This window comes from Chironomus tepperi, unplaced genomic scaffold, assembly GCF_022539635.2.
Source record: "Chironomus tepperi strain 1889 unplaced genomic scaffold, CSIRO-AGI_Ctep_v1 contig_161, whole genome shotgun sequence".
In the NCBI taxonomy this organism is placed as follows: Eukaryota; Metazoa; Arthropoda; class Insecta; order Diptera; family Chironomidae; genus Chironomus; species Chironomus tepperi.
Window position 1 is genome coordinate 2,341,414 of NW_027226283.1, and position 14,095 is coordinate 2,355,508.

Consider the following 14,095-nt stretch of genomic DNA (forward strand, 5'->3'; position numbering starts at 1 on the left):
GTTTAAACATTAAATAGATTTTTTAATAAAAAAATTCATCCTAAAAAATACCGGTTTTTGTTTAAAAACATTTGAGTAAAGGGGCAAGAAACTTTAGGAGTACGTGTTTGTATGTGTGTTCAAAATATTTACCCAAGTGAAAATTTAATTAAATCAAGTAATAATTTAAAATAAAGCAATGAATTCCGAAATCGCTAAAAGACCAGACAGAATTGTTAAATACAAACCAAATAACAACATTCAGAGTTCACAGGAAGATCTCACTCCAGATTATCTCAATATTTTAGGAATGGTTTTTTCAATGCTTGGATTAATGTTGAAAATGAAGTAATTTAATTAATTCACAAATAATTACTTACCTAATCTCTTTTACTTTTATTAAATCCAAATAATTATATATTTTTTAGGTATTGTGCATGGCTAGCATTGTATTGCTCAGTGATTTCGTTTGCGAATTCTCGTGTCACTGAAGATTCAAAACAAGTATTAAGTTCTTTCATGCTTAGTTTTTCTGCTGTAGTTATGTCATATTTACAAAATCCAGCACCAATATTTTCTTGAAAATTGTTTATTCAATTGATTAAATTTACACAAAATTCATTTAAAAGATTGTTATTATAATTAAATTTTGTCGAAAAATAAACTCAAAATTACTTGATTTAAAGGCAAGAAATGAATTTTAAACATATAAGGTAATTTAAAACCATAAGCCAAAACTGACTAGATCTTATACTAAACATAGGTAAGTAATAGGATGGGTAAAATAGATAATTTTATGACTACTCTGTAGCATGGTGATATTTGATAAAAGCTATGGCTGCAATTTCTTTGCAAAATTCTTCTAATACAATTAATGCTTCAAAAAGTTGCTCCGATTCATCATGTACAGTCTCATCTTTTTCCTCCTTCATTAATGGTGGATTACTTAGCAGTCGTTTTGCAGTTGCATGAATTCTGTTTGAAAAATTAGAATATCTTGGAATTTCTGATAAAAGTTTTTTGGATAATGCTTGAATCACGGTAAAAAGTGTAGCTGCACCATGTGCGACTGGAATTTCAGTACTTAGTAAAATTTCGTGCAAAAAAGGATTTGGGAGCAAGGCTAATTTTGAAAGTATAGCAATTGATGCTAAGTTTAGCTCGTAAGGTTGATTACTCATATTTCTAATTTGATTAAAAAGTAAACGAAGCAAAGGTCCCTCATAAAATGTCATTTCTTCAGAAATACCGCTGTCATTACATTCGTTACTTACAACAGGCGATTTAGAAATAAATGGTCTTTTTGTTGGTGAAGTAGCTTCTATAGGCCAGTTAAATTTCGATGTTTTTTTAATCCACATCTGATAATGTCTACTTGCATCTTGCATATATTCTTCATAACATGTTCCAACACTTTCAGCCATCAATTGACGTGGTAAGAGCAACAGAAAATTGTTAATTACTTTTAGGATGTTATTAGGAGCCATAGTTCTAGATTTCACGGCACTATCGACACTACCACGTCTTTTTTCACGTAATTCCTCTTCGTCTGACCAACTTTCAATTTCACTTGATTTTGATGAATCAAAATATCCACGAGTGTTAACGTACAAAAATATCATGGAATGCAAAATTCTCTCATTAGGATTATCAAGCAAAGATTCAACAAATTGTAAAGTTTGTAATAAAACTTCAGAATTATCGTGCGCATTTTCAATAATTATATTAAGTAGGCAATCAGAACCGTTGATTTCTGTTCCTACTAGCCAAGTAGCAATTTCTTCCATCAATACTTCTGAATTAATTTGTTTGATTATTTTTGAAGTTAGTACAAGTCCAAAAGGTCCATTTAATTCTAATAAATTTGGCTCCAAAATCTTCTCTAAAACTTGCTCGCGAAATAACATTCCTAGTAAATCTGCAATCAAGAGGTTTTCTTTTACTAAACAATCTGCATAGTCCAACCAACACAGAAATGAAGTAAGCTGATAGCGACCAATAAAATGTTGTTGATCATCTTTTGGAAACAATCCCCAAGATATATTACACTCTTCAATGTCACTTAAATTCATGTCTTCCGGAATAAGCTCAGCACATAAAAATAATTTTTCTCCAATAACGTGAGAGAGTTCAGTAAATGATGCATTAATAGCATTGCAATGATTATCTAGTTCCTTTAACGAAACTAAAATTAAAATAGCTTCACATGCACGAACCACTATTGTACTATCAGCACTTTCAATATAACTCATAACTGCATCAAGAAGATTAAAACGATCACCGTCATCACAATTGCAGTTTTTTGGAATTTTTTTTGGAGATATTAAAAGTTTTCTTGTAGTTTGATTATCGTTACCATCATTAGCATTACAATTGGATTCGTCTTTTATTCCCTCCTCGTCCTCACTGTTTATCATAAGTGATACTCGACGAATATTTGGTTCCAATTTATTAGATTCAAATAATGTATTATGCTTTGGTGGCTTTGTATTAAATAATCCTTTTGTAGTAGAGTCACTATGTTGATGAGATTGTATAAAAAGCTTAATTAATTCTGGATTTTTTCCAATTAATCCAGCAACTGCTTCAAGAAATAAAATTTCGTCCATTTCATATGGTGATGCTAATGCTCCTTTACAAACAGTCATTAGTTTAACTATTGGCTTGAAAACACTTCCATGAGCAATCATTGGATTTTCCAAACATGTTAGGTATCTCTTTATCCATTTTAACACCCATCGACGACATCCAACAGGTTTCTCATTAATGGCTAAATCTACCAAAAGATCTAGTGGCTTACTTTCAAGCAAAAATTCCAGACATTCAGCTGTTTTTCTCAACTCTGGTGAGTCACTATTTTTGATATTAAACTCTTTAACTTCGTTCTCTTCTTTAATTAAAATTTGTAACATTTGTTCCATATAGTAAGGAATGTTAGTGTTATCTATATGCTGATCATTCTGATTTATCTTCATGTAAAATGTTTTTATTAATTTCCAATTATACTCGAAGTTTTGAAAAAGGGTAGGACTAGGAGCAATAATCTCCTCAAGTGATTCCAGTACTCGTCCTAACATTTTAATTGTCTTATGTCTTTTGGAGTTATATATATATATTTTTTTTTTAAATCCCAAATATTTAATTGTTTACGTTTCAAGTGCCTCTTTTTGTTCCATTTTCCAATAGTTTTTTTTTTATAAAAACAGCTGACTTCTATCTTTAATTCATCACTGACTTTTATATATTTTTCCTTTGTATTTTTTTAATGGAATAGGATGGATTTAATGTAAATTCCTCCTAATTGTACAAAAAGTAGGAAAACTCGTCGTTGTTAAGACAACTATCAATAAAACTTTATGTGGACATGATGATAATGAAATGTAAATTATAATACCCTTAGTAAAGTAGGTGATTTCATGATTTTATTTACCTTAGTTAAGAGATTATTATCTTGCAACAGGTGTGATAAAATAATTTTAAAAAATGCATGGATACTGAAAAGTTGAACATCAAAATGATTGCACAGCCCACGTTATTCTTAGTCTTAAAATTGTGCACATCTTTTTTCTCAAAAAAATTGTAAATTTTTATGATTTTCAGAAGCACACGAGCTATATTTTCGTAAACAAAAAAAGAGAATATAGTTTACACATTGACCGACCGAGCACATGCAAAGTGTCTTAATTTTGCTTTCAGTATTTTTTTATTTTTAAACAACATTGTTTTGAGAAAAATAATATTTTTAGACATTCATCAATTCATGATCTTGATAGCGTGAAAATGATCTTCATGTTTATTTGATTCATCGAATTTTGTCTTAAGAAATGTACATAAATTATTATTAAAAACATAATTTTCCCATAGCTTAAACACGTAAAATATTATGATTTTAAGAATTCTCGTCTGACGCCAATATCTGAAAGAATATTTGTCAAAATCCTTTAAAATCTGGCTACCTACGACAGGAAATAAATAAATAAATCTAGTGATGATTTTCAATCAGCACTAAATATTTTGGTTAAATAAAATATGATATTATTTTATTTTAAAGAATTTAATGCTTTATTAAATTATTAATTTTAGTAAAATTTCGTCTACAATATCATGTATGTAAAGTCAAAATGAGCAAAATATGCATAAAAGATTAATGGATATAAAGTTTAATTGAAAAAAAGTCAAATGATATTTTTGAAGTACAACGTATTTGAAGTTAAAAAGTTTTATTACTATATTAACACCTCGTATTGATATAGAATTGATAGCAAAAAAATATGATTATGGGGAATGAAAAATAAGTATAAATGCCTATACACTTTCAACGCATTTTCCTTTACACATTATTAAATAAATGATTTTTGTGGCGACATATTATGGTAAAGCACAAAAAAATTCAACAAAGTAGCTTTTTTTAAGCAATTCTACTTAAATATTTAACCCACAAAATGATTTTTTTCTCATAATCTATTCGAGATATGCATGTAGTAAACAGATGAAAGCAAATCAATAGTTTTCATGTATAAACTTAATAAAAATAGATTTTCCACATTAAAATGCTATACCTTTGAGATTATTCAGTAAATTGATGGATGGTGTAATTAATACCCGTAATGGTTGAAACATGAAGTAAAAAAAATTGGAGGCACATACATAATATTAAATAATACTTTAAATTGAGGACGCTTGATCAGAGTGAAAGTTATCAATTATGAAATTTACAAATTTAAACCATATGTGGAAAACTGTCAAAATTAAAGTAGAATCAACATTAACAGAAACTAAAAATTGGGTTTTCATTCTGCTGAGTTAAAATTAAATAGAATAGCTTTGAATTTTAAATTAAGTATATTATTTTTTTAAATCTGTGTTAAATGAATTTTAATGTATACATCATATAATCAAAGTTTTCAATTTGTTGTTTTTCCTCTTAAATCACGAACATAGCTTTTCATTTTGATTGACATTAACATGATGATAAAAAATTGGATAAGAAATTTTAACGTCAATTTAATGAATTTTTTTAATAACACTTTTTTTGCTATTTTTTGATTTTGTTTCTAGCGAAGTATGTTTAAAGAATTTTCGTTCTTCTTTTCAATATTACTTATTTTCATTTATGATGTCACTTATATATTTTCTATTTTGCTCTAAATTTATGTAATACCATACATATATATCTAGAGTTTAAAACAAATGTGTAATAAGTTAATCAATTTAAGAAAATTTGCATCAAAATTTGAGAATAGAAGGAAGAAATTTGATGGAAGTAAATAGAAAGTATTATGAATATCTTACATTTGATGACGCAATGTATTTTTCTATTTTTTGTTCGCACTTCATTTTGGTCATTAAAATTGTAAGCCATTTGATACATATTTATTTAGGTAGTTATACAAAAATGACAATCTCAATTGGAAAAAAAGATAAGAAAAAAATCAGCATACATTTGATAAGTAAGTTAGTTACAACTTATTTCTAAAATCTATTTGGTAGGAAATTCATTAAAAAACTATTAATATACAATATTTGTTTTCTGCATATTATTATTAATGCTTATTGTTATTTGAAATCAGAATTTGCACTTGGACAAACTTGTCAAATTTTGAAGAGGCAAAAATTTCATATTACTTAATTCTCTGTTATATTATTTATATAGATTGTGATTGTTCGTATTTAATTTCACGCTACGATTCTTAATATAATAAGGATCAAATAAACAATTTTTCCTAAAGTTAATTAGGTTCCTTCCGTGAAAATCCTTGCCAATCAGAAGCATCTGAATAAATAAAAAAATATATAGTTATTAGCACATAATGTAAAACCAAAACCCAACGTCGAATTGAATTTTACAAAATTCGAGCCGATTTCGAATTCAGAAAAAAAACTGATGACACCGATTTAAGTTGCGATTATAGAAACCTTAATTTTTTAAATTACCTGACTCTTCCTCCTCTTCGATGCCTAACAAGTGAATACCCTCTTTGAGCATTGGCGTACCTTTTCCTCTTCCAAGAACTCTTGCATGAAATAAAAATTTGACAGTCTTTTCGTCACTAGTTAACAATTTTATTTCTTCTTTCAAAAGTTTCTCTTTATGAGCAAAGAACTCAAATTCTGCTTCGTAAACTTGTGATTGATCCGTATCTTTGCCTTTGAATGACAAAAGCTTGCAGTGAATGTTTGGCACCGAGTTTTCTTCGACCTTGAGGATTAGTTTATGATTTTTGTGGCAGTAGTGTTCTAATATCTCAACCGGAATATTTAATTGTATGCGATATCGATGTTTAACTTGTAAAAAGCCTAGATGAACATTTATCCTGCCATGAGGACCTTTCTGGATTACCGGATGCGAATGATCTGACTCAAAATCATCCGACATGACATTAAAATGGACATGATGATCTTCAGCTACTCGATAAACAAAACAAAAAATAAATTTAAAGTTGAATAAAATAATCGAATTAGACTATGACTCGATATAAAGCAGAAAATCGATATTTTTAAGCTATTATAACTAAATTTTTATCACTTTTTTTAAATTTTATTTTAAAAAGTCGTACCGTCACTCATTATGACAATTTCTTATAATTATTGAGCTATGTCAATTTCACAATCAAAAATTTTAAATTGGAATTCGATAAAACACTAAATTTAGATATTTACTATCTATTCTATTGAAAAATTCTCTACAGACTGAATTTAATCTCAGTATATAAGAGAAAAAGTTTAAAAACCTTTGCTAGCTCATAATTTGTAAGCGCTTAAAGATGCAAAAAAATACCAACCCCTTATTTATGTAGCTCTTCATAATATTGATAAAATTTTCATTTTACATATTATTTATTAAAAAAAAATTAAATTAATTATTATGACAACGTTTACTGGAGAAGCACCAGAAACAGATTCTGAAGATGAGCATTACGTCTTTAACTTTTCATACGCAAAGGTTTGTAAATTTTTTTTAGTGAAAAACTAATTTTGATTTAATTTATATTTTCTCAAGATTGGCAATGAAAATAATCTTGAATATCCAAATGTAGCTGTGAATAATTCGTCTGATATTTTACTCAATGGAAAAGTTGTAGAAGGATTATCGGAAGCAGAGGATTTACTCAATACACCCTTTGCAACAGAAATTACTGAAAATTTCTCATTTTCCAATGATAAACAAAATGATTATTGTAAGCCAAATATTGATCCACTAAGAAAAAGAATAAGTAAGAAGATCACGAATAATTAGATTTTGAAAAATCAACGTTTTTAATGTTTAAATTCACCTAAAACAGATGAACTATCAACAATTGCAGTAAAGAACTATATTCAGGAAAGAATTGCTCCAATTTCCAAAAAAATCATGGATACTGATAACTCTCTAATTAGTACGCAGGTGAGTAATTATCTTTTAATAATCAAAAAACAAAATATCATGTCGAAATCTCAACTTGATTATTAGAGCAATCAAATCAAATTATGATAAAAATTACAGTTAACTCTACAAAATGTCTCTACGGCAATGAAAACCGCTAGCGAGCGATCAACAAGGATCAATACTAAACTACAAACTGTGATCAGCAGTGATTTTATTCCACAAATTAATAAAATTCCTCATTAAATGTAATTAAATTTTATTTAATCTTGATTGTGTATATAATATATTTTATTAGTTTTAACAACTACATTTTCTTGAATATACAGGAGAAACGAAAATTTTATAGGACAAAATTTTTGGTAAATAAATTTATTGTTACAAAAAAAAAATCTTCCTTTTTACACGCTTTTCATTTTTAAGTTCAGTAAGCGCAAAGAAGAACGATGATGAGAGTGACATTTTTTCATTTCAGTTTTTGGTGACCTCGATATTAATCATTCATTCATTCAAAAAATGCTTATACAGAGATTACAGATCCGGATTTTTAAAGACATTTCACTTTATCACAAAAAACATGAATTTTCTCTTTCAAAATTACCTATAACAAAAAAATTAATATTGTTAAAAATCTATGTGTGTACATAATTTTTTGGCATTATACAAAAAACAACAAAAGATGAAAAATATCTATATTGGTACAAAAAGAAAGAGTTATTTTAAGAAGAAATCATGAAGAGATTATTGTTTAATCAATTCATTCATTAATGAACATACGGCCAAATTCGATATATGATATCTCATGAATGACAGCGATTTATATCTAACTTCATTTGCTGGCAGTAGACAAGTTAAGTAAAGATGTTAAATTGCAAACAGAAACGACAAATTGATTGCTTTTAATAGAAAAAGCATTTTCAAATAATGGAGATTTCTCATTTTCCTTTCAACAGCAGCATGTGATATCCTTCTATACGTAAGTTTATGTTCATTAATGATGCCTATAATTATAAATTTTTCATAATTTGTTTAATGCTGGCCGAATATGGAATGCAGAGGTCCAAGTTGTGAGTTCAATTCTATAATTTATAAATGCATAAACTTTTAACTTATAAAATTGAAGGATATGAGAAATGAATGAAAATATCATTTTTTTTTTGGTGTATAGGTTCTCTCCAATTTGCTGTAATTAATTCAATTTTTCTTAGTTTTTTGTATCTCCGTTCTATATTCAAAAAAAAAAATACTTTAAAGTGCAATAATCATTCTTAAAACAATTTAATATTATTCAATTAATACACATTTTTGCGAAATAGATCCACAATTTATGAATGAAAATGTGTATTATTTGTAACGAAACATACATGATGTTGAATACGAGTGCCGCCAATCAATCGGTTGCAGTGAAAGAAAAGTGGTGGAAGAAAAAAGAAATTAAGAAGCTGGAAATGGAGAAGAGAAGAGAAATAAATGGAATTTAGGTTCATTTTCGTTTGAAACGTTAAACAGTAAAGATTACAAGAAAGTTGAGTTCCAAAAATATTCAAGATAAGTTTTCAATAAATTTTCAGTGTATTTAAATTAAACTTCGTTAACATAATTCCTGGAATAGTTTAATTTATTATTTGTAAGTGAAAATAAATTAGTAAAGATTTATGAACTTTAGGAAGTAATCAAGAATTATAATTAGGTCAACACGTATAGTTCCATAAAAATAGCGGTGTGAGAAAGTTTTTTATATCTTATTGAATCTGTCCTTGAAGCAGTTCATTGAAATGAGGTCATGGTCGATGAAAGTTTTTTTTCTTCTTATTCTGCCTACATACTTAGAACAATGTTTGTTTCATTATATCACTTATCTAAAAATAATAATAATAATAAGTTGCTACATGAGTGAGAGTGGCTGTGTCTAGATTTTAAGACCAAGATGTTTGTTGATTGTTACACAATTCATTTAGCAATTCGTTCAAATAACGGATTTTTTTCACAGTTTTGTTAATTACACTCCGAAGAAATATAATATAAAATGAGTAGATGTTTCAGAAATATTAATTTATATCTGATAATTTAGTAAGTAATTTCATCAACTGCCATAATACATTGTTTCCGAATGTTTCCGAATCATTTTAATTTTCACGCACAAATCAATTTAACCTAAAATAAAGTGTCAGAATTGAACAATAATTTTTTATTCCTGGTGAAATTGAAATAGATAATAGTTTACAAAATTTTAAATCTCATTAACTTTTAGAATTTTCTTTTGCTCTCTTGTACTTTGAAATCATGTATAGATTCTTCGAATTTGCATAATATAAGATATCCACGCATAAGATCGATATATGACTCGAAATATAACATTCTTTTGAAGTTTCAAGTAGTTCAACATTTACATCTTTATTCCCGCTTATTCATTCAATGTAAATATTTTCCCAAAAAGTTCGAACGCTTTCGATTGATATTTATTTTAGAAAATTTCTTTGTCCTACTTTTGGCTCAACTCTTTTTTTACTGGTTGTCCAGCATCTTAATCATTATCAACTTAATATAAGCGCGTGTAGACGAGAAAAAAGAAGAAGGAAATAATAAATAAAAATAAATTAATAATATATAAAATGAGAGAGCGAAGAAACATTTGAGGTAGTGGTCAAGTGTCCATTAACCAAACTCAATTTCGATTTTAATGTTTCTCAAAAGAAAGAAAAGTACGATTATTATTAGGTATTCTCTGGAGAAGTCATTGACACTTTCACCTTAAAAAATGGCAGTAAATAACTGCTTTGCTTCAAACCTGTGACTTGTCTACGCGTGCATTTAGTTAAAAAGTGAAATTTTCGTTTTATATTTTTTGAGCGCGCGCATTTAAAATGAAACCACGGTGGCAAAAAATGCACTTCTTATTTACCTAATTATGTAGATGAAAACAACTGTCATATATTTGTCTCACATTAAATAAATACAGGAATTTTATTGATTATGCGAATTAAACGAGAGTTTGTGACAGTAATTTCTTTTGGTACGGCTTTTCAAAATTTTCCTTATTAGTATGTTAATTTTAACAAAATTAAAAAAAAAACCTCTAAAGAAAAAGAAAATATTTAAATTTGATCTAAAGAAAGATTGTTAAATTGACTGAATATATTAACCCAAATAAATGAATATATGACGATGTTCCCGTTTCTTCCTCAAAATTTTACAATCATACATGATGTTCCCACTATTCGAAACTTTTATGAACATAAATATTTCTTTTTATTACAGAGAAACTTTTTGATACTCAAATTTTACTAATTTAATCATGAAAATCACATTCATACTCGAGCTTTTAGTGATACTCATAATAATTGCCTATGGTGCTGCGAAACCTGTTTCAGGTAATAAAAAAATTAAAAAAATGTGATTGATACAATAATTATGAATAATGAAAAATAATTCTTATGTAATAATAGAATCCAGAGCGATTAAGTCTAACGTTAGGCAAGCAGTAGAAGTAACGAATCAAGAAACTGCCCCGATCAAGCCTGTTGCAGATGAAGACGATGATGGTAGATTTTCTTTAGTTTACTAATTTTACGAACTTATTTTTTAAAACAAAAAATTATTTTGACGCATCCGAACAGATGACGATATTCTTGGACTTATTACTGGTGACGATGGTAAAGCTTTAAAAAATGACTAGTAATTGAAATAATATAACTAAAAAAAATCAAAATGTATGGTTTAGATGAAGCAGATGAAGAGGACGAAGCTGACATTGACCTTTTAAGTGCCTTAGCAGGTATATTTAAGATTTTTATACATCGTACATGATTTTTATTAATCAAATTATTTATTTAAATTATTATTAAGATGATGATGATGATGATGATGACGATGATGAAGAAACACCTGCAGTTGAAGCCCAAAAAGAACCAGCCAAGAAACCACAATCTACAACTGAAGATGGTACATTCCAAATTTTTAATTTATTTCATTTATAATCAAAATTAAAATTTTAAATTTTAGATGATGACGATGACGATGTGTTAGGTTTAAGTAAGTTCAAAATAGGCTTTACTCTTTTTTTAAATATTCCCTAACAGACAATGAGCGTACTCAATTAATTGATCAATTCGTGATAAGCATGCTTATCGTCCGTTGGGGTTTTTTTTCTAGACTACTTATAAAATTTTGTTTTAATTTCCTTTTAGTTGTTGATGATGATGATGATGGTAAGTGTTTCCAAATATTTTAAAATTTCTATATCATGGCAATAAATGGAATATTTTTATGGCATTTTAGAAGAAGAAGACGATGGAGATAGTAAGTTTAGCAAAATTAGGTTTTATAGACAAGTAATTAATAAATAATTCTTAACAAAAGCTTTGTTCGGTGGATTTGGAGAAGACTTCTTTGCTGATATTTTAGAGGATGATACAACAAAGAAACCAACAGTATCTCCAGTTGTAGCCTCAATTGTGACATCTGCTCCAATTGTAGCTGATAAACCTGTTGTAATCGAGCCTGTAAAAACACCTGTTGCAACTCCTGTAGAAATTGTTGCAAATGATGTAGTTGCTGCAGAGGTCAACGAAATTGTAGCACCTATTGAAAATGCTGTTCAAAGTGATGAGAAATTAGTCGAAGCAGCTGTTGAAGCCGAAACAATGATGCCTTTAGTTCCTGAGAAAAATGAAATTGTGTCTGCAATTGAAAGTGATTCAACAGCACCCGTGGAAGCTTTGGCAGTCGAAGTTGTGTCTCAAGCACCTATTGCTGATACACCAGTTGTTGCACCAACAAAAGCAACATCGGAAGAGGAGGGTCTTCTTGAAGGAATCATCAACACATTGACATTCGATGATGCTGGAGATGAAGATGGTAATTTATAAAATTACATTCTTTTTTTATTCTGTTGGGTAATTAATAAAAAACAAACTGTTTTTTAGATGATGACGAAAGTGTAGAGTTATTAAGAGATGAGACAAAACCTGCTGACGATGATGATGATGATGGTAATTTTAAAAAATAGGCATTTTGTACAGAAAGAAACACATTTTTGATCATAAAATTTACAGATGATGAAGATGATGAAGATGATGATAATGACGATGATGGTAACTTATAAACTTTGATCCTCGAAAAATTCATTTATTGCACTGCTTGTCATTTTATATCAGATGATGAGAAAAATGAAGTAAGTACGAATGCAGAAGCTGATAACATAAGTACCAGCAAATCCCCAAAAAATGAAGATAACGATGAAATCAAAGTTCCATCATTGACCGAAAGTCTTGGTCTGATAGCTTAAAATACTTTGTTTATAGCTTATGTGTTCGATTCTAAACGACTTTTCCTCTCACCATACAAAATTCTTCCGTCCAGTAATTTAACGACAGCGGCAGACGAACGATTAATTTATTTATTTATTTATTTATTTATTGAGTTAATTTTAGTAATTTATTGACTTAAAAGTAGATTTATTTTAGAAAGTTATAATTTTTATGGTAATTAATTGAAAATTGTCACAGATAGTTTTTTTAATTAATTTACCATATACTGAATGTGGTATACAATGAGAATCCGTCCATTAATATTTAAGAGAAAATAAGAATTCCATTCCATTCAATGCCAATAAAAAATTCAAACAAGAAAAAACTGAAAGAGATTGTTGCTGATTTCGTCGAAATTAATTTCTTATAGGCAAAACTTTTAATTGATCAAGTTAAAAAACATTTCGTTTTAAATTCATAAATTCCACAGCATAGGAGGATGTGATCTTTATTATGCACCAGGAAAGAATTGCATATTCATTGCAAATAATAACGAAGTATTGTAAATGAAATGCGCAATATGATTAGTAATAAATTAGCATAAAAATCATGAAAAAAGGATAAAAGATTAACTTCATTTTTGCTGTTGTTTCTGCTTTGAAATGTTCCAATTGTATATGCGAGCCATTGCTACTTCCACGGTTGTTTGCTGATTTCTTAAGAATTCCTACAAAAAAAAATATTAATAAGTACATTTTTTTGGGCTAAATTATTCATAAGACTCACTTGATCGTGCTCTAAACATCTAAGATTCATATTAGCAGACGCAAGATTGTGCTTCAAAAGGTCTTCTGCATCATCCAATGGATATTCAAGCATTACATTTGCTCCAAGCCATAAACAAACAGTTTTCGTTTTTGGTATGATGGATTTGACAAAAACTTGTTCACTTAATAGTACATTAGTCTCAAGTTCGTCCTCATCTTGTTCCTTCAAAACTTTAATCATCTCAAGAGATTTTTGTAAATCTGGAACTTGCTGCCTAAGACGTCTTTTGCGAGAAACCATGCTCATTTCCATAAATTTATATTTACTATGTTGCTCATCAAGAGATTTTAAAACTTTCTCGGCTTGTTGATTATTTTCCGGCAAACTCATAAATTGATCAACATCATCCTATTGAAAAAACGCATTAATGATATGAAAAATCATTAATTAAAAACATTTGTTTTTGGTTAAAATCTGAACTTTTGTAACAATTTAAAATCAACTTTTATTATATCTTACTACAAAAATTGCAGCCGGAATTCCAGCATATGACGTTTGACCATCTTGCAACTTTGGTAATTCTACATTTCCCGACATTTTTACTCAAAAACCGATTTAATAATATTTTCCTCAGAATATCAGAAAAACTAATGACAAGGATAGGACACTTATAACAATGTCGCCAATATCTTAATATACATAAAAAAATTAAACTTTTATTTGAAATAAAAACTAT

The 14,095-nt window shown here is 28.2% G+C and overlaps 5 protein-coding genes across 6 annotated transcripts; 2 read left to right on the forward strand and 3 right to left on the reverse strand.

Moving 5' to 3' along the window:
- Positions 1-617: 617 nt before the first annotated feature.
- On the reverse strand, positions 618-3,184 carry LOC139088109 (FHF complex subunit HOOK interacting protein 2A-like). Of its 2 annotated transcripts, XM_070637159.1 has the most exons (2): positions 1,254-3,184; positions 771-954 (listed from the first exon to the last, which is right to left on the reverse strand). In XM_070637159.1, the coding sequence occupies exons 1-2, from the start codon at positions 3,054-3,056 to the stop codon at positions 922-924; spliced, it is 1,836 nt and encodes a 611-aa protein (XP_070493260.1). In that variant the 5' UTR covers positions 3,057-3,184; the 3' UTR covers positions 771-921. The 2 variants fall into 2 exon arrangements, with proteins under 2 accessions (XP_070493258.1, XP_070493260.1); XM_070637157.1 differs by having other exon boundaries at positions 618-3,181.
- A 912-nt stretch (positions 3,185-4,096) lies between these two features.
- On the reverse strand, positions 4,097-6,697 carry LOC139088105 (adipose-secreted signaling protein). Its single transcript, XM_070637151.1, has 3 exons — positions 6,537-6,697; positions 5,914-6,384; positions 4,097-5,752 (listed from the first exon to the last, which is right to left on the reverse strand). Exons 1-3 carry the CDS (start codon positions 6,544-6,546, stop codon positions 5,709-5,711), a joined length of 525 nt encoding a protein of 174 aa, XP_070493252.1. The 5' UTR covers positions 6,547-6,697; the 3' UTR covers positions 4,097-5,708.
- A 56-nt stretch (positions 6,698-6,753) lies between these two features.
- On the forward strand, positions 6,754-7,735 carry Blos3 (Biogenesis of lysosome-related organelles complex 1, subunit 3). The gene is made up of 4 exons (XM_070637152.1): positions 6,754-6,922; positions 6,980-7,193; positions 7,263-7,363; positions 7,463-7,735. The coding sequence occupies exons 1-4, from the start codon at positions 6,845-6,847 to the stop codon at positions 7,586-7,588; spliced, it is 519 nt and encodes a 172-aa protein (XP_070493253.1). The 5' UTR covers positions 6,754-6,844; the 3' UTR covers positions 7,589-7,735.
- A 2,902-nt stretch (positions 7,736-10,637) lies between these two features.
- On the forward strand, positions 10,638-12,723 carry LOC139088151 (uncharacterized). The gene is made up of 12 exons (XM_070637220.1): positions 10,638-10,713; positions 10,789-10,884; positions 10,960-10,995; positions 11,064-11,117; positions 11,189-11,284; positions 11,345-11,374; positions 11,530-11,550; positions 11,621-11,641; positions 11,702-12,199; positions 12,268-12,333; positions 12,397-12,435; positions 12,499-12,723. The coding sequence occupies exons 1-12, from the start codon at positions 10,638-10,640 to the stop codon at positions 12,627-12,629; spliced, it is 1,164 nt and encodes a 387-aa protein (XP_070493321.1). The 3' UTR covers positions 12,630-12,723.
- Positions 12,724-13,083: 360 nt separating this feature from the next.
- LOC139088224 (prefoldin subunit 3-like) lies at positions 13,084-14,016 on the reverse strand. The gene is made up of 3 exons (XM_070637340.1): positions 13,879-14,016; positions 13,378-13,767; positions 13,084-13,318 (listed from the first exon to the last, which is right to left on the reverse strand). The coding sequence occupies exons 1-3, from the start codon at positions 13,954-13,956 to the stop codon at positions 13,226-13,228; spliced, it is 561 nt and encodes a 186-aa protein (XP_070493441.1). The 5' UTR covers positions 13,957-14,016; the 3' UTR covers positions 13,084-13,225.
- Between the last annotated feature and the right edge of the window lie 79 nt (positions 14,017-14,095).